The sequence below is a fragment of the Pseudochaenichthys georgianus genome, chromosome 13, assembly GCF_902827115.2.
Source record: "Pseudochaenichthys georgianus chromosome 13, fPseGeo1.2, whole genome shotgun sequence".
Taxonomy (NCBI): Eukaryota; Metazoa; Chordata; class Actinopteri; order Perciformes; family Channichthyidae; genus Pseudochaenichthys; species Pseudochaenichthys georgianus.
The window spans coordinates 27,978,032-27,998,055 of NC_047515.1; the positions used below are offsets into that span (position 1 = coordinate 27,978,032).

Genomic DNA, 20,024 nt, shown 5'->3' on the forward strand with positions numbered 1-20,024 from the left:
CATTCATGTGGTTGGTTGTTGGTCGCGTTGCTCGCGTTGACTCCCCAAGCTCAAGACACGCCCACCGCCAAGCGGCAACGCACGCCGCCGTGTGTACGGGCCGTTACGGCCCGTCCACACAGCGGCGTGCGTTGACGCTTCCCCATTCACTTTGAATGGGGTGACGTCACTTTTAGCCGAAATGCATCGTGGGAAGCGACGTGGAGCGTAGCTGGCGTGGCTCGCTGCAAAAGTTGAGCAATGTTCAACTTTTGACGCCTCGGTGAGGCGTCAGCCAATCGAATCATATGCCAGTACAAGCTCTAGCCAATCAAACCGCTGCTTGTGTGTCAGGGGCGGGAGATTCATGTGATTGGTTGTTGGTCGAGTTTCAGATACGCCCGCCGGCAAGCGTCAGCGCACGCCGCTGTGTGGACGGGCCGTTAGAGGGTTACAAGAATACCTCAAACTTTAGAATGTGTTATGACATTGTTTACAACATACTATGCTATGAATATTTGTATGAGTTTTATGATGTTTTTCACGACATAGGCTACTAACTATAGGCCTATGGATGTTTTGACATTTTTCATCTTCCTTCCTCAGTTTCTACATTTTATGGATTTTCAAACTATACTTTACTAGGACTGTTTTATATTATGTGGTATATTAAATATTGTACTATGACAATTAAGTGACATTAATAAGAAACAATATGATATGACTTATTTATGTCAGTGTTGTTGTATAGCTTCTGGCAATTAATACAAACATCGTAATTTAAATCTGACTGTCAACTCCAACAGTCTTTGAAAAATAAAATGATCATTTGGTTAAAATCAACAAAAAAATGCAGCTTCAGACATTAGTAAACATAATACAATTTATTAAGTAGCTTTTATAAATTTTACATATCTTCCCCAGCATTTTACATAATACAGTTAGAACTAAATGCAGCCCAACATTTACAGGCTATATACAATTTAAACTTTCTCCATAGGGAAAACACAGGAGTATATTGTTGCTTCTTCAAGTATCTGAATCCCTGTTCATTTTAACACATTTTGTTTTGCTACAATATGATTTCTTCAGGATGATTTGCATAAACTATTGAGGAGAAAATCAGTTAAAAAGAGAACTAATAGTCCCTGCTTAAATCATATTGCATCGAAACAAAATAGAAAACAATTACGGGGTGAATACTTTCCAAAGTGGCCGAATGAGATATCAACGTGAAAAGAGGTCTGTGTAGTTGCCACCCCGATAAACAGCACTATACATGGTCCCAGAAAAAACAACTATATTATCAAATGTTATACTGAACAGAAGAAGTCATTCTCCACATGAAACAAGCAACAGTAAATCTTTTAAATGTTACGCTTTACACGTGATATAAAGTATATTTCTTTAAAAAAAACATAAGAAAAAAGGGCTTAACTTCTGATGAGTGCACCTTCCACATCCTTTCACAGATGAGTACATTCAGAATAAATAAGGAGAACAAGTGCTACGCTTAACTGCTGCTCATTGAGGCTAATAGAAATGTTCACAGTGCTAGCTTTGGAAAAGAATAGTCTTGAAAAATCACATTGATTGATTTAATCAATGTTGGGTGTTGAAATCACTTAAAACTCTGAGCAAAGAAATATTACATTCCTACTGCAACATGTTGAAGTCAGACAGACCCTCTACAGCTTGCTTTCAGGATTATCACAAATACACAGTCATGACATGCATTCTCAGCATGCAAACACCCATACTACTACCATTTGCCCTTGAAGACAGCATAGAAACACATGTAACTATATTTTATGGACCTTTTTTATGTATTCACATTCAAAAGCAATCGCTCACCTTGTAGCTTCTGAGTTTGTATCTCAAGTGTTTAGTTTTTAAACACACCACTATGTTGTGACTTTTAGGGGGTGTTTGGAACTGATTCTGTTTGGCAAAAATATTTAAAACATATATTAGCAGCTGTGACCAAAACATAGCTATATCCTAAATAAAGTAACAATTTCAGTGTCCACGATAAAAATACAAACCCTGACAAAACTGCATGTTCTTTTTACTTTAAATGGCCGTTGTTTGAATGAGAACCATCAGTATTATATTAGAAGTGTTTTAATAGTCACAGGAATATTAGCATTAGATTGAGCCCAATCAGCCAGCAGGGGGGGCTATAGCTGTATGCAGCATCACTGACGGCTGATGCTCCGCTCAGGAGCTTCGGTTCAGTCCGGGATTTGACTCCAGCCCTGCAGCATGTGCCTCTGTTGAGGAGGAGCTCCTCTACATCACATTCCCAATGTGCTGGTTATGGCGGGTCCAGCAGTGATCCTACACTCAGTCTCACAGAGTAGCTTCTCCACTACATCATATATGTTAATCCACAGTGATAACCAGCAGCAAGTACCTCCATGAACACGGTGACATGCTGCGGACATGGACACTATGCTTGCTATACCCAGATCAGATTTATTTGAAGTAAATCAGAGTTGGCTGTTCAATTCAAAGATTTGACATTGTGTTCCTTTTCTTCCACTCTGCGGATCTTAATACTTCCCGGACTTTCTCGCTGCACCCGCTCTCCCTTAAGGGTCCACCATGCTTTGTTTCCCATTAACATCTACACAACCATGTGTCTATGATTACAGGTTCTTCTTTGATTAAGCTATCCTAATTTTGCTTTCCAAGTGCAGAAATATTATGTAGGCACATTGACTGGTAAGGGGGTCACCGACAGATGATTCAGCCCTAATGGACAGTGTAGTGGCAGCACAAGACTTCCCTTTATGCAGAGAGTGACGTCTTAACATCTGCCCACCATATATATTGCCAGACTTGCTCAAGAGGAATTCAATCAAATCCCAAATTCAGGATAAAGATCTCAGGACACCGGTGAAAGACTCTTTAAAGAGGGTTTGTTGTAGGAATGTTCCCGGCTTTCCATCAGCTGTAATGCTTGTGAATGAAAGTCAAACTCTAGATCAGCGAGGGGTTCCGCAGATCTCCGGCCCTCACGATGGGCTCCTCAGAGGCCTGATCTAAGGCCTGTAGTTCCCCCATATCGAGGGACGTCCCCTTCTCCCAGCCTGGTGGTCCTCTACGTGGGGTTCAGGCCAGCTTCAGAGTGCCGATGGGGAAGGAGGGCATGGTCACCATAGTCAGAGGGTTGAGCACCGTCTGACCCACCAGCTGCGGGTGGTGCGTCACCATCTGGGTGTTCACAGCTGTCTGCTTGCCCATGATGGTGGCAGCGGGTTGGCTAGTCACAGTGCCGTTCATGTGAGGGGGGGCGTGGTTTATGGTGTGGGTGATGCGACCCATCATGGCCGACTGTGTGACGGCCACCTGCTGGGGGTAAAGGTGCTGGTGGAGGTGGGCCACCGGGTGCACGGTGATGTGGCCGATGGGTTGGTGGGCTAACTGGACCGTGCTGGTGGAGGAAGCCAGGTGGGCGATGCGTTTGTGACCCCCTCCATGGATGACGTGGTTCACTGCTTGTATGACTGAGGGGTGGGACACTGAAGCGTGGGCTATGACTGTGGGGTGGAGGCTGGACGCCGTCACCATCTGTGTTTGGGTGGGGACGAGGGTCTGCGTGAGGCTGATGGGAGGGCAGGGGGAGGAGAGTGTATGGGGGACTGCAGGTTTGAACCCTGGCTGTAGAGGAGTCACTGTGAGCGGATGGAGCTGAGGGACTTTGTGCTGGATGGAGATGTGCTGGGTGATGAAGGAGGTAGTGCTGGGGGCCAGGGTGGGGGCCTGAGTGGGGGGTGCAGTCCGGTGCAGATCAGATTTCATGGTTTGAGGCACGGTGGGTAAGGCAGTCTGTGCTCTCGGCGCAATCTCTTCTTCCAGGTCTTCATCCATCAGGTCTTCACCTTCTGCAACAGAGGAAACAATTAACTCATTATCACCACACGTAATCGATCATTTGCAGTATTTCATTTGACTAACAGATATATTTAGAAATATAATGTGGTTTGGTGCTGTATTTGGTAGGTCATTTTGCAGGTTGGAACTGTTATAAATACATAAATGTATTTATACCTTGTGCCTTACATGTAGTATTTGTACGTTGCGCACACAGTTGCACAGACAGTGACGCCACAGCCAAAAACATATATTATATCATTGGTGTATGAGTAGACTTAAAGCTTGCACACACAAGCATAACATAAGCCGTAGCAACAACTTTCAAAACAAGTTTTGACAACAATGAGGTAAACATTTAGACTACATTTACAAAAAGGTTTGTGAACGCGCTGTAAACTGAAGATAAAGAAAGAAAATCAGAATCGGCCGGTCAGACTATGGTTATTTCTTGTTTTTCTTAAATCTGTCAATAAGATCGAGTCTTTGCGTCTCTAACACAGGGGTGTCCCTAAAGGTGGTCCGGCCCGGCGGTCAGTGTACCTGAGGCGGTGGAGGTGGAGGCCTGGTCCTCCTCCGGCTGTACGGTCTGTCGCAGCACGCGGTCTACCTCCATCACATCCATCCACTGGCTCAGCTCGTTCTTCAGCTCCGCTAACCGCTGCTGCATGGCGATCTTCTCTCTGGCCAGCCGCTCCATGTCGTGCTCGTACTCCTTCTCTTTCCGCTTTAACGTCTGAAAACAGAGAAGAAGAACATTGATAAACTCTCAAATAATTAGATTTTAAAATAATAAATAGAGAATCTTGATCATAGTGTTACCAGTTTAAAGTAAGTACCACAGAATAATGCAACAATACAACCGCACCTAAATAAATGCTGTCTAGGTGATGCCTTGCTTTTGTTGATTAACGATTAAGAGAGATGTCAATTTAACTTTGAGGCCTAAGTCGATTCGTTTTTTTTTAGAAAAATAGGTTTTTAATATAATAATTTTGAGGTAATTCTCCATTTTATGCCTCTTTATAATTAAGCTTCACTACATTTTGCGGGGAAATAATGCACTTTTGACCAACCCCTAAGAAAGAGTGTGTGCTCAAAAACAAAACCACGCATCATTTAAACTCAATAGAAACCAGCACCAATGTCCATGCCGTCTCTACAGCTGATTCAAAAGGAACAGGTCCAAGAAATACAGATTTAAAAACAAACCTGCGACCAGAGACTGTTTGCAGGGAACTAAATATCAGAGCTAAATACGCAGGCAGAGGTGGAGGGGGGCAGGAGGGGGGAGGCGGTGTGGAAAGTAGGAGGTGCTGCCAGGCTGTGGCTCCCTGTGACCCAAATTCCCCTAACCCATCAGCTGACACAAGGCAAAACAAACTGAGCTGCCCCTCCCTGCACATGGCTACAGGATACGAGACATGTATATGTACAAAGAGTGTTCAGCAACATATCATCTTAAAACTAATGCATAAATGACTGCTGGCTATCATGATACAGGATCGAGTTACGCTGTCAGGGGATTCAGGTTTTGAAATGTGACACTTGATGTCACTTATTACATGTCCAGCTCAATCAAAGTACCCGAAACTACCTCGGATAGGGGAAACGACCCTGTGTGAAATCTGTTACCAGCAGCCTGATGACTCAGGAGTGGACTTCCTGTTAGTGTTCATGCCACCGTGTATCTGTGAAGGTACAGCATGTGCAGGTCATCTAGAGTGAGAGGGCCGGATTGAGACAATGTGTGTTGTGTTGTAGCTGCATGTAAAGGGATTTCTATCGGTGCGAGTACAGTACAATATGCTTGCACATAAATAGCACGGGGTGACAAAAGGTGGGCCTTGTGTAATTCTGCACCTGTCTCTAGTCCTGATCCAGGATTAAAAACACACGGGCCGAGCAGTCTGTGCATAGACTGACTACAATCACCAACACAAATACAAACTCAGAGGAAGTCCTTTCCCCATTTTTGTTGGCAGAAAAAAGTCAGGACAAGAATGATTAATACCAGTTAAACAAGCAGTTTGTAGTGGTTAAAGTGAAAAAAACACTTCAAATGATAAACCAAAACGATATATATATATATATATATATACACATACATATACACCGAGTGGCACATTTTACAGTTAAAAAAACATTAGTGTGTTATCATGGCACTTCTAAATTACCTCAAACCTTGTTTGGCGATTCTGTACTACAATTTTCAGGTGACGCATACACCGTTATATCTGCAATAAACTAATATAAAACTGGCACATTTCTGGATCTGCTTTAAAAAGTGGTTTCTAAAAACATCAAATTAGGTTCATAATTGTCCAAATTAGAATCTGAATTGTCTTTACTGAGCTTTGTTAAAGATGATCCAGAAGGTAACACTGCTTTCTGACCTGTATGTATTTACTCGTGAAAGTGTTCGATGTTTCTGGAATATTACAGGAATTCAAGTATTGCATCATTTCTCCGTCATGCACACAGAGAAAAGTTATAAGCATGGGGAGCAGTTTAATAAGTCACCTGCTACATAAACAGCCACTCTCTGTCCAGAGATCTGAGGATATCGGTGCTTCAGTCTGAACACACGAACAGTTTCCTCGGTGGAAGCACATGATGTACTGAAATGCCCCCATCTTTAGTTGCCATGGAAACAGATGAAAACCTCACAAGGTTTCCTCGTTAACACCAAAGACCATGCACACCTTCATGTGCTAAAGGTACATTTTAGTTGAGTTTAATTTCTTCTTACAATAGTGTAATAGTGAAAGGGAACAGATTCTCTCATACACACAGCGTTGTTAGGGTATGAAGAGCGTACAAAATATGTGACACGTGGATCGAGAGTAAAAAGGTCGGCACCCTTTTACTCATGTGCTAGCAGGCAGCTTTATGTGAGCCGTGCCTCAAACTATGACTCGTGGTGAGAAGCACTCCACAAACACCCACTGATCTCTCTCTGTTGCAGGGCTGATGGGGGACAGAGCAAACACTGTCTCTTTAGAAACCAGGTCTGCTGCTGATTCCTCCCTCATGACTTCATCCCCCTGTGAGTCACGTCACCAGGTTGATATTGTGCAGAGCTCCTTTTGTCTCTTTGCTGCACATGGCCGCGCCCCTGAACCACAAACGTCCTCCTTCAAGAGAGAGACAACGCCCCACCTTTGCCTTGTATCGATTAGTACTGGGAAAGGCTGCGTTATACGAGTGTGTGTTGGAAGGTAAACACTGCCTCTGCGCTGTCACAAGCAATGCGAGTGCTGAGCACATGGCCCCACAGAGAATGGGAGAGGGAGGGCCACAGAGCGTGGGGGATTGAGAGAGAGCATTACAAGCTGTCCTCACTGACTCACTTTTGCAGTAGACGGCACCAGGCTGGGTTTTTCTTAAAGGGCCAGGAGCACAGGAAGCCACGTTGCAGACATGCTGTTGGATGACTGATCAGAGGTCTTGTGACAGTGGAATGGTATCCATAATCTCTTGTCTTACTGTGGCCTCGAGCTGCAACTGAGACCTTCCCGTGGTGCCTGCCTTCAACAATAAAAAGCTTGTCCATGGGGAAAAAATCCCCACTATTGCACACTGCTCTTTGTGTCTAAGCATGTGCTGATCAACACTGACCTTAATACCTCATGGTGGCCTGAGGGTGGGGGAAAGTCCAGACTAGGGGTCGACCGATTATCGGCCAGGCCGATTATCGGGGCCGATATTCATCATTTGACCGATTATCGGTATCGGCCTTTTTTTTATAAAATTGCCGATAACACTTTGGCTCTGATGCGGCCGTTTCTCTGTCTGCAGTCACCACTCTCTGTACACGAGCAATGTCCCGCCCACAGCGCTATCTGGTAGGCTATTACTGAAGTGTCAATCAACACTGAAGATTTTCCGGGCGGGAGCCAGCCATAGAGGCGGGACCTTCTCAGATCACAGGCAGGTGCGAAGAACGCAGACACAGACAGAGGCAAGCAGCAGCGCTGAGCGGCAGAGCCATACATGTGTTTCGAAGGTAAATCAGTTGAAAGCCGAAGTTCAATAAACATCCCAATCCCCTATGCTGAAGTTGCAAAAACAGCACGATCTATTGATCTAATTCTATCAGCTTCCCAGTTACACAGGGACGGGGGAAGTCAGTCAGCGTGCAGCGTCTTGCAGCGGAACTGTGGTGCGGAGGGGGGGCTGCGAGTGAAGCCTCGCAGTTTTTCAGGTTGATATGTGAAGCTCATTCGCTAATCAACATGTATTTAGCAAATGTTTAGCAAAATATTAGAAGTGAGGCTACTAGTCTAACGTTAGGTCTACTGCAATAGCCTCACTTTTAATAGTTTGCAAAACATTAGCTAGCATAGTGTTTTGCAGTTGCTAGCAGTTTATTGGGATTTTATGCTAGATAGACAGGCATTGGTTTGATATAATAAATTAAGCATTATTGTTAGTTAAGCATGTCAGCCTGCTGCCCCACTTCTTGTCTCTCTAACTCATTGCAGATGGCTGCACTAAAGAAAAGGGCACAGAGAGGAAACCAGTTGTAAGATGTTTTAAAAGTTCATTAAACATAATATAGGCTATGCTTAAATGCATTTCAAAGAAGTTGTGTTGGAGTTTGTGTTATTCTACATTTTGACACCAAGATTTTCTGATTTTACTGCAATTGTATATCGGTTCCAAATATCGGTTATCGGTCTCCTTGATTACTAATAATCGGTATCGGTATCGGCCTTGAAAAAGCCATATCGGTCGATCCCTAGTCCAGACCATGCTGGAGATATTTAAAAGTTAAAAATTGAAAAGTAGAATTTCCCTTGAGATGAACACACAACAGCAAATGTAGCATTTTGTGAATCTGACTGGAGTCTTGCTAAAGAAGAGACAAAGACAAAGCTGAGAGGTTTCAAAAACCTTGACACATTAAAGCGGTGACCTCGACTGCCGTAGATAATCTTTCAAGGCTGAATTAATAACTTAATAATAAATTAATAAGGCTTCTAGGGGAATATGCCATTGTTTGTCTGAACTAAATCCTTCAAATAATGAAACACACATACACCTTCTCCACCTCTACACTCCAGATGGCACGACACATTTCAAACTGGCATTCTGGGAGAAGCCGCGGAGGAACACGTCCAGTGAGCTTTGAAGGGGAGATGAAGCGCGAGCGAGTAAAACGAGCCCTGTGTTTACCGCTCCATGTTCCCTCCCTCCTACGGAGAGCCCTGCCTGTTGCAGAGCTGGGCGGGGGCCATGTGGAGGGGAGGGCGGGGGTGACGTCATGCAGATCACGCTAGCCATGTGCTTGCTGCTCATGTGGCCTTAAAAGCTCACATATGCAGGATGGAGGGAGGAAGGGAGGGGGAGCAGAGAGGAGGAGCTCTAAAGCACCAGGGTTTATTTTACACAGCAAGCTCAGGGGAGAGCCTTCGGGAACAAGAGGTCATACATACATTTAAAGTAAAAACCCAAACCTGTGAACATAACCTAATCTGTTTGTGTGTAAGGTTTCTGTCTACTTAGTTGCTGAGTCATTTGCACATGAAATGAAATGTGGAAGTAACACATGATCTTGGCCAGGCTAGTGGCTTTCTGTGGAAAACTGAAACGGAGCTACTTTTCACACATTGACATGAAGAGAAGATGAAGCATATGAAATCTGGCGCTAAGCCTGAAGCCTCTCCTGAACTCGGTGTTTTTGTGCAGGCTGCCCTCAGAGGAGGGCAAGGACAGGGGCTGGGGGGGAGAGCTGTGTGCATGCAGACACACGCCTGTAACCTCCATGCCACATGAGTGTGGCGTTTTGTTTTGGCTTCCCATCACCTTAGTTCCTCCCTTTTACTCTTATCCTTTCAAAACAGATCCAGCCAGGCCAATGAAAAAGGCCTTTGCCTTGGGACAAAGAGGCACACTGTTGTGACCTACAAGAGCTACAATCTAGTGTTATGGCACCGGGTTATATTTCTAAATAAGAAATGACATGTTAAGAAGGACCTGTCCCTGAGAATAATACACCATTCATTTGGTGGAAATATGTCGAAATATGTCCGGTGACAAAATAAATGAGGTATTTGTGTCCACTCAGAACTAATGGGGTTGTAACAGTTTGCGATTGGTTCAAACGCCTCAGTGGTGCAGCTCAGCTGTTGATAGGAGGAAAAGAGAGGCAGGTCAGTCTGCCAGTCGAACACAACAATGTAACAGGGTGTTGCTTAATCACACAGAGGGGGGCAGAGGGGGGAGGTTGGGTGAAGCTCTGCACCCACGCTGTCCTACTTCCCCTCAGTATCCACGCGCCGAGAGGAACAACCAGACTGCTGCATATCAGATTATCAGAGCATCAGATCAGCAGCTCCCTGTCCTCTGCAGCTCACATTAGTAAACCTGCACCACTGTTATAAAACAATGAGAAATATGAACACAGGGCTGGTGCTTCCATAGAGGCCTGAATAGATCATAAGCAAGAAGAGCACACCTATCATTACCACTCAGTATAACCAAATAACTATCTTACATTCTGCACGCCTTACAAGACCATTGCTGGACCAATACAAAAATACAACTGCTCCACTAGCGTAAATGAAATTCTAAATCAACTACAGCATGAATACACATAAATAAAACACCTTATGCCAGGTTGGGCCCGTGGGTCATGCCAAGAGAAAATGAGTAAACAATAGGACACAGCTCAGTTTGTCAGAAAAAGTTCAACTAGGCCAGTAGTGGACCTTTGCACCAGCTGTTTACAACCATATACTCTCAGAGTGAGAGGCTGACGCACACACAGGGTGAGTCATATGTGGTCATGGCACATTGTTTTGCCACTAGACAAAAAGTCACATAAAAATGTTGCAAAAGAGGAAGCGTCAATGATTCCTCCGTGAAGAAGGATCCAAACACACAAACTCAAAATTGCAAGAAAACAAGAATAAGTTATAAATCACTGTGATGATAAATGCAGCAGGAAGCAGGTTTTAAACGTCTTCTTTGGGGAGAGTATCAGTAGTAAATGCTTATTTGGGACGATGAAGAAAAAGGCAACACCTGCACACCTACTAGAACTACAAAAAGTTTTAAAACATTTCTAAACTGCTGCTCCTCTTGTACCCGAGGTTCTATCTTAAATGTCAGCGATGCTTTAAAGAAAATCTTGAATGCTTTAGGAAGACACCGAGGCCGATAACAATTGATCCGTCAGTTTCACATTGCTATGATGAAGCTCTGGCATATTCAAATTGATCAGCAATATGCCTTTGCTAAACTTATACCCAGCACTTTGTATTAGCAAGCTGGACTGGTCTTACCTGAATGTATCTCAGCGCACTCCTCAGCACGCTCAGATTGGAGGTCTTCTTCTCGTCGATGTTGGGGATGTTCTTTTTCAGCGTCTCAAAGCACTCCTTCAAGTGTGCTCGTCTGACAGACACAAAACACAGAGAGGGGATTTGAGACAGCAGGGATGGTTGAGCCACATTTGGCTTTAATTTAGCAACAGATGATTAGCAAAACAACTTTTTGAAATAGTGGTCTCAACTAAAAAGCAATCAAGCTTAGCATTCAAATTAAACGGCAACAAATAAACAGTAGGCAACTGTCAGTTTCAGAGGAAAATATACTATGTAGCTAGTAAACTATTATTAAATGTAACAACACAAATAAGCTCAGATGGCGCTCTCTTTAAGGACCTATGGTAGACAGGTTGAACCCACCTGTTTTTCTCAAGCTTGTTATGCACTTCTCTTGTGCCTGCCCTGTAAGAGCACAGATAAGCACAGTAAGAATTTGGCGTTTAAAGGGCAGTGTGACATGAATAATAAAAATCAACCAAAAAATATTTCTTACTAGCAAAAAGCTTAGTGACGATAATATTCTGTCTTTTAGAGGTGAAATATCAATAATGTAACAGCTTTACAATTGCTACATGTAGCTATTTTTTTGCACATAATCAAAAGACTTTGATTGGAGGCTACAGGTCATATGTACCTATATATTGATCAACAAAAATCAACAGATCTATTAAAAGCAATTCTCCCATTTAAATTATGTACCCTCCCGGTCTCTTCTTGTCGAGCAGGCGGCCGTCGTCAGGCGGACTCCCCCGGCTGGCGGGGCCGTTCTGCTGAGGGGCCTGCTGCAGCACGGGGCTCGTCTGAGGCAGGATGGCATGTTGCTGCGGGGGCGAGACGATGGACCCCGGGTAGCGCTGCACCAGCTGCTGCAGTTTAGCATTGTTAGTTTGGGTGAGGAGCTGCGGGTGGAGGCTTTGTATCAGCTGCTTGTGGTTGGCGGTCAGCACCGAGGGCTCAGGTTTGGGCTGTGGAGAGCGTGGCAGCGTGGCGGCAGGCGGGGGAGCAGGAGGGGGGGGAGAGCGTGGCGATGGGCAGCGTGGGTGAGCCTGCAGGGTTAGAGGTGACCACAGGGATGGGGATGACAGTGATGGCCATAGACGGGGGAGGCAGAGAGGGCGGGATGGGCCCCGGGCGGCCCCCAGAGTGCAGAGCGTCCCCTTTAGAAACATTGTTGATGTGGATAGTTGAGTTGTAGAGCACAGCAGAGTGCCTCTGCTGAGAAAACTGCTCCAGACGCTGCTTCTCCTTTAGGTCATCCTCTGAGGAAGAAACAAAGCAGGTTACCAGGAGATATGACACACTATACCCTTTAGGGATAATGATCACAGCATGAGGCCACCATATCGGAATATGCTACGTTTTGCGAAAATTATAGGAAATTAATAATAGAAAAGTAACATTGATTCAGATTTACAGGAAGGTATATCAGAGGAAATGCATGAGGCCCTTTTGCAGTAGCAACTACCATCTATTGAAAATGAGAACTGACAAAATATTTGATAAACCATCGAGAAGTCCTTGAGACAACCTAAACACTCACACACACAAACCAAGGCCTGCTAGCCTTGATTACCCTCACTAAAGTGTTTTAGATCCAAATCTAGTGATATCACCACACAGAACAGTTTGAATGTCATTAACCAGTGTAGCACGATGCCACGTTTCTGTTCGAAGCTTTTTCTTTGTTGGTGCTGCTCTGCAACAGGCTTAAATCTGGGTCAGAAAACGTTGGCTCAACCAGCAAGAGTAAACTAGATTTTGAAAGTATTTGACTGAAAAAATCTCAGCACCTCCCTTCAGGCCGCCTTCCAAAGTCACTCCCTCAAATCACATGAAAGCAAACTACCAGACTAAAGGCTGCAGGACGAGTCGACGAGAGGAGCTCTGTCACAGAATACCGTATAATAATAATAATAATAATAATAATAATAATAATAATAATAATAATAATACATAGATTCAATAATAAATTACCCACTGTAATTTTTTTTTTTAAAGTAATAGATTGTTTTACATTTAAATGTCCGGAAGAGCCAAGGAATATAATTGACTTGTATTTTTTGTTGTTGTTGCTTTTTGTGACTTTATATAAATGAAACTGATGTGTTAACTGGGCATATGATGTGGTGTCATATATGGATCAAAGACTCCTGAACTGATTGTGTTGTGGCAGACTTTGTGATGTCAGAAAATATCACACAACTGTCCAAAGAGTCAATATAATATATACAGTATAGTAATTATTATACATTTTATTTGACAGAGCATTTGATTCATTCATTGCTGTTGTGATGTAAAAAGAAATGTGACAAACTAAAATAAAATAAATTGCCTAAGCTTTAGATTTATGTGCATTTACACATTTAAATCCAACCAAGCTTCAGGTACACTCTCACTGAAGGAGGGTTGTTTCTTAACAGAGCTGCATCTCGCTGTAATCCCAGTCACAGTTCGCTGACTAAGCTGTGTTTGGAAGGTAGGCGAGAGTCTGCACGATATTGGGAAAAACTGACATTGCGATTTTTTCCCCCTGCGATATATATATGTAATGTATGAAAACATACAGGAATTGAAGAAAAGACCGTTTTTTCCCCGCAAACCATCCTTTCTTGAACTTTAATGTTATACAATTGGTATTTTTTTAACTATATTTAACCGGATGAAAGATTTTAGTCACGGACGTCTGGATCTTAAAGGAGACATGTCATGCTTTTCCGGTTATTACCCGTCCCCTTGTGTGTTATGAAGGTTTTTATGCATGTAAGCGGTGTGCAGAGTCAAAACCCTCAAAGTACACCATGTAGCAAGTAAAACTCTAAAACAGAAAATACCTCCCCAAAACGCCTCGTTGGTGAAACGTCATTGTCCATTTTTTACTTCCTGGGTGCTGTGTCGTAGAAGCACCCAGTAGCCACGCCCAGAACTATGACGCGATACGGTCATGCGGTACCCGGAACCAAATGGGCCAATCCGTGGAGCCGTTACGTTACGTCCGCGGAGCTGTTATGTTAAGCCCCCGCTGATTGGTCCAAATTGACCAATCCACGACTTCCTCACACACTCAGTGCAGGCAGCTCTGATGATTTCTCCTCCATAGTTGGGATCATGGCGAAATTCTCTCTGCAGACCAATTCTCACAGCATTTATCAACCTTTTTCTTACTCAATATCAAGCCACACTTATTGTTTTTATTTCGGCTGTGACTTTGTGTGTGCTCAGGGTGAGTTTGGCTGTGTTTTGCTGTGTATCGCTAAACAAGGAAATCACACCTCCGCGGAGCTCAGCGCGATTCACAACGTCCCGACTGGTCCCGACCAATTGGAGCACACTGGGCTCACAGGGAGGGGGGGGGGGGGGGGCAAGAGCTGCAGCGAGCCGTTTAGTGGAGAGAGTGAATACTGCGGAATACACATACTTTACAGAGATGCTGTATGCGAAACCAATGTGAATTTGGAAAATTGCACAGTATTTTTCTATTTTAGTATACCTCAACAATGGAATTATGATCAGTGGAAATGGCCATGACACCTCTCCTTTAAGTTATCAGAGCAACAAGCTGCCCTGGAGAAACACATGAAACTACTTTATTCAGTGTTTTTACCTTTAATCACCGGGTCCGTTTGCTTTGGAGATTTGATTGTGATTGGTGGTTTGCTGTGCATGCAGAGCCGGCATGTCACTCACTCAAGTACCCCTGACATGAGAGCCGCGCAAGTTTTCCCTTTTGTAGCAAGCAGCAAAATAATTGTAACATGACGTGTTTGATTTAATTTGCCTACTTAATATCGCAGGTCCTAAAAAATAATAATAACCGCACGTCATGTGATGTATGTGAATATCGCGCATATCGCGATTATCGTCACGGCACAATATATCGTGCAGCCCTAGTCTGCTCTACATCTCGACTAACAAAGAAACACACTGTGGGAACTAGGGGTGTTGAAAATAATCGTTTCTACGATGCATTGCGATGCGGACGTGGACGATTCGGTCTCGATGCAGTGACGGAAGATAATCAGTTATAGAGTAGTAACGTTGCTTCCTGATTTTCCGGCCGCATCTTTACTATAACGTTTTTTCTGTCACTTTAATATCAAATCGGTCGGTGACGCAGAGATCAGGGAACAGACGTGACAACGGCACAGCAACACCGAACACGGAGCAGTCTGCTTTATCCACCAACACAAGAACACCAGTCCAGAACCAACAGCAGAAGGACCCGCTCTGAATCACTCTGTGTCGCTGCGGCTCAGAGACACAGAGATTTATGTTTTTCAAAAATAATCGCGTTACAATCATATCAGGTTTTTGGTGGATTTAATTAAGTCTTGGTTTGCAGAGTATGAATGTCCTCTAGCAGTTTTCAGACGATATATACGTGTGTAAAGTTTGTGAAGGCAGGAGGAAAAAAGCTTCCGCGATCACCGTCTCCTCTCCGTTCCTCCAAGCCCCGCCCCCTCCCTGAAAATAATGAGTGACAGGCTGATAGTGACCCGATAGAAACTTTATTATTCACTTAATCACTGAGATATAATGAAGCTAATTTAATCTCATACATTCATGGGATTTATGTAACAGTAAGACGGAGAATGTAAGTGTGCACCCACATGCAGTATTTTAGTTGTTATATGCTGTTGTAAATACTCCTGTTGTCTGCTGTGTTCAGACTCAAGTCCTGTGTGTGAAGCCTCATTCAGGACCTTCGGTGTCTTTTTTTTAACAGAAGACTGTTGCTAGAAGCTGCAGCTCGACTGCAGAAGCATTAGCTTTTTGTTTTTGAGGATGGAACAACTTCACACACGGAGGCTAGACCTATACAATTCATTTATTTTGGTTTATAAATTAATGTCAAGACATTTATGTTATTGATTTCTGAAGCACTTTCTAAATAATAAAAAGAGAGTTCATATGTATTTACTGCATGTATGCATTGATGAAAAATAAGCCATGTGCAGTAATATAGAAAATTGAGGATGCAACGCATTGGTATGAATCGTGATGCACCGGGATATCGAACCGAAGACAGGATAATCGTAATCGAATCGAATCGTGAGACCAGTGAAGATGCACAGCTCTAGTGGGAACCCTTAACATGTCAACTATATAAAAGGCATTACATACTGCATGTTGTGAAGAGTGTAATCAAAAACACGTAGGAGGTTAACTGTTACTTCTAAAAACGCACAAGTCAGAGACCCCAAGTTGACGCAAAAACAATAATAATGTCATTGCTCAATTTAGACCTTTATACCATCAAAGATATAAAAAAAAAAAAAAAAAAAAAAAAAAAAAACTTGTTGCAATGTTAACTAGTTGTTAACAAAAGAAAAAGTGTACTGAAAAAGTGTGACAAACAATATGAGTTCAGAAAACGTGAGAAGCTTGACAATATGTGAAATATTGCAGTATTTTTTTTTTTTTTAAAGCAGAGGTGGAATCAAAGAGTTTAATCCGCCTTGTAGTACTATCCAATCATATTGAAGACAGCCTCACCATTATGTATGCGCTGGAGAAAGAGGCTGAGTGTCTAGTTGCTATGGCAGCTGTGATGTTCACTATCAAGAGGTCGTCATTTCCCAGGGTCACTGCAGCACTACACACGCTGTTAGTGCTGAACAGTTAATGGACATCTGCATACAGCATTTTACAATAAAAAGGAGTTGCAATATCTTTAACAAAGGGCAGAGTTTAAATACTGATTTAATTTACAATTTGGTTTAAAGAGATTGCCCGGCCTACACATCACCTTTGTCTCATTATTCCAGACCTATATCTGAGAATACACACTCAGTTGCCAGTTTATGAAGTACAGATACCCTTGTTGGTATAAATGAGATGGATCAAAAATAACATCCGTCAGTATAAAGCAACACAAAAACAGCACTGTGAACCACATCCTCCAAAATGGTCAGAAAATGTTATCTCAAATGTACTCTCACAAAACTATTCAACAGAAACTGAACTTAATAAATCAGATTCATGGGTGCATATTCATGAATTCCTTTTTGCACATGTGACAAATGTTGTAAAGACCCCTTCCTGAACATGTCCTACATCACATGAGCGAAGAGAAGAGACATTCCCAGGTCGAAATCACTCTGCAGTACAATTTAATTGTATAATATTTAACAGACTGGTGTGTCACTGTTTGCTGCATATGTAAGGAGCATTCCACTTTAAAGTATTGTCCTGAAAGTAAAAAGGAGCAGAAAAGAACAAGATGTTCTGGCTTCTGTGCTTGCTAGTGCTCATAAGGATGTGCCATTATGAGAGACTGATAATGTGTTATTGTGGGGCAGAAACTCACTAGAACGAGGAGAGCCTTATCAGTGGGGGAAAGTATGAAGCACTTAAAAGAACAACAGGATTTTCTACAAGTATTATATAACTGCAGCACATTGAGAAACACTGGCCTACTTTTCACCACAGTGACCTGCTCTACAGTAGCAGAGATGGGGGGGGGGGGGGCTCTGCTCTCCCAATGCAGCATGGCGGGAGGAGCTGGGAGAGTGATGGAGAGAAGCTCTCACTCTGAGTGATGAAGAGGAGCTCTCACTCTGAGCCTTTCTGATAAAGCTGCAGCAGGTATTTTCATGATGCATGAACCTGCTTGCTAAAGTATAACCATTTTGGCTTTTACACATAATTGTTATTAATGGAAATTCTTTATATAAACTGTCCAAAGTAAAAGTACACGCTTGTTTACTGCGACACACCTGAGCTTTCCTGTCATCTATTCATTAGCGTGCAGCAACAGCATTTCCATAAATTCTGTGTTGAACCATTTTCAAGCCTGATACAAAAGTAGCTACAAAAAGATCTCCATCATGTTCTAGGTGTGGTACACGCTTTAAATGTGTTGTAGGGGTATGTATGTTATAGAAATGCTACTAATGCAATTGACAGAGAAATTTAGGCAAGTAAAACACAGATTACAATGGATTTGTGAAAGGGGCTCAACAGTTGTGGAAACTCTGCTATCCATGTGCTGTAGTTTAAAAGATATCTTCCACTGTCATGTTCGATTTAACTAATCTCAGCTTCCTTTAATCAAATTACACACAAACCAATAATACTTTTTTGTAAAGGCATTGTTTCCAATAATAGGTATATACTGGTTGTGTCTAATAAGTGCAGTTGTGAAGGTAATAGTAATGTATATTTCTTTGACAAAATAATCTTTGATTTGATTAATTTAAAACACAGTTAATGTCAAACCTGGTATTTTGCAACACCCCTCTTCATTGTATATTAATTCTGCATTTAGTGTTGCAGTTGGTACACAGTGCATGTCTTTGTTTCAGTCATCAGTCACCGAGCATCTGTTTGCCTTTCTGGTGCAGATTTTGTTTTTACAAAATAATTAAATGTTTTAACTTCGAGGAGGTGGTCAGTTTTTTTCCAGACTGCATTTAGTAGTGACTCATCCTCCTCATAACCAATCTCTGGGAGGGGTAGCCCGGCACGCACGTGGTGAAAGGGGCGGGGCTGATAAAATATGGAGACGTGGTTGTCTGATACAAGTCACCTACAGACACCCAAAGCCACGAGCCGAGCGACTGAAAGGCCATGGAGTATGTGTTTTTTTTATTATTTAAGAGCCAAACAATGAGGCTTAATGATTTATAAACAAGCTGTTTTATGACTACAACACTTAACATTTGCGAGGAAGCAAGAATGAATACAAAGCACATAGGGGAAGCCTTAAGCCTCTTGATCCCCCAGCGACGACGTCAGGTCATCATTATGTAAAACGTGCTTCCCTGCGCCACCGCCCTTGATCCCCGCATGTTTTGGTGATTTAAATTAAAATGTCTCGAAGCAGTGCAGTCACAAATATGGTGACAATCAAAGGTTACTATTTGATAACTTTACAGTGATGCTGCCTTTGAAACAACTATGTCTATGCAGCAGGTTTCAATGCAGTGAGCCCTGATACTGCAGCAACCCCTTTATGTTTATATGGTATTTGCCTTTATGAATTAGGTTAACACTAAACCACACTGTTACACCAGGAGAAAACCTAATTATGCAATGCGTCTGTAAACGAAAGTAAAACGAAAATGTCACTGACTGCACTCCGTATTTTATCATGTTTTCATAAAGCTACAAACCGACGATTGTTCATTCTGTAATTATTTCATGAATGGCGCTGATAGATATGGTTTGTCCATAACTCAGAAAATAAATCCTTTAGAGATACATGTAAACTGACCTGTTAAGCCTTTCTTTTGAATATTTCATAGTAAACCATGTTGTAAAAACATTAACTATATGTATTTAAAAAAAACACCAACTTACCACGTGCTTTCTGTTGTTGCTGGGCTTGCAATTCCAAAAACTTGGCTGCTTCCAGAAGCGTTTCGATGCTCATTTCTGTCCACTTAGAAAATACTGTGGCCTAATCTTTCAAAGAGAAAGGCGATAAAGCAAATGCGATATCCGCCCGAGTACTACAGGGAGAGGATCCCAGTCTAATGCTGGAAGAAGGGTAATCGGATACCCCCTCGGTAGAAACTACCACTTACGTAGAAGAGTTACAAACAAGATGGCGCTCAAAGTAGTAGGAAGAAATAAGGTTTGTGAATCACGTAGCGTTTGTAACCGCCCACAGACTCACTCTCTCCCATTGCCCATAACCGAGGACACGACAAAACACGGACAGTGATTAGGATTGGATTAACAACTGTATTATAAAGCTCCACTCACAGTTGTAAACATGTCGCTAGTATCCATTGACCACTTTTAAATGTATTTTATTTATAACAATGTAGAAAAAGACATGCTGCCTGTAACAGTGTCTGTCATTATGTCAATTAACAGCGGGTT

At 42.7% G+C, this 20,024-nt stretch overlaps 1 protein-coding gene across 1 annotated transcript; it reads right to left on the bottom strand.

Moving 5' to 3' along the window:
• Positions 1-848: 848 nt before the first annotated feature.
• Positions 849-19,739, bottom strand: LOC117457480 (max-binding protein MNT-like). Its single transcript, XM_034097609.2, is given in 7 exon segments — positions 849-3,869; positions 4,402-4,594; positions 11,151-11,262; positions 11,556-11,597; positions 11,895-12,199; positions 12,201-12,454; positions 19,497-19,739. Coding segments are annotated over 7 exon segments (1,752 nt in total). The 5' UTR covers positions 19,570-19,739; the 3' UTR covers positions 849-3,096.
• Positions 19,740-20,024: the final 285 nt, after the last annotated feature.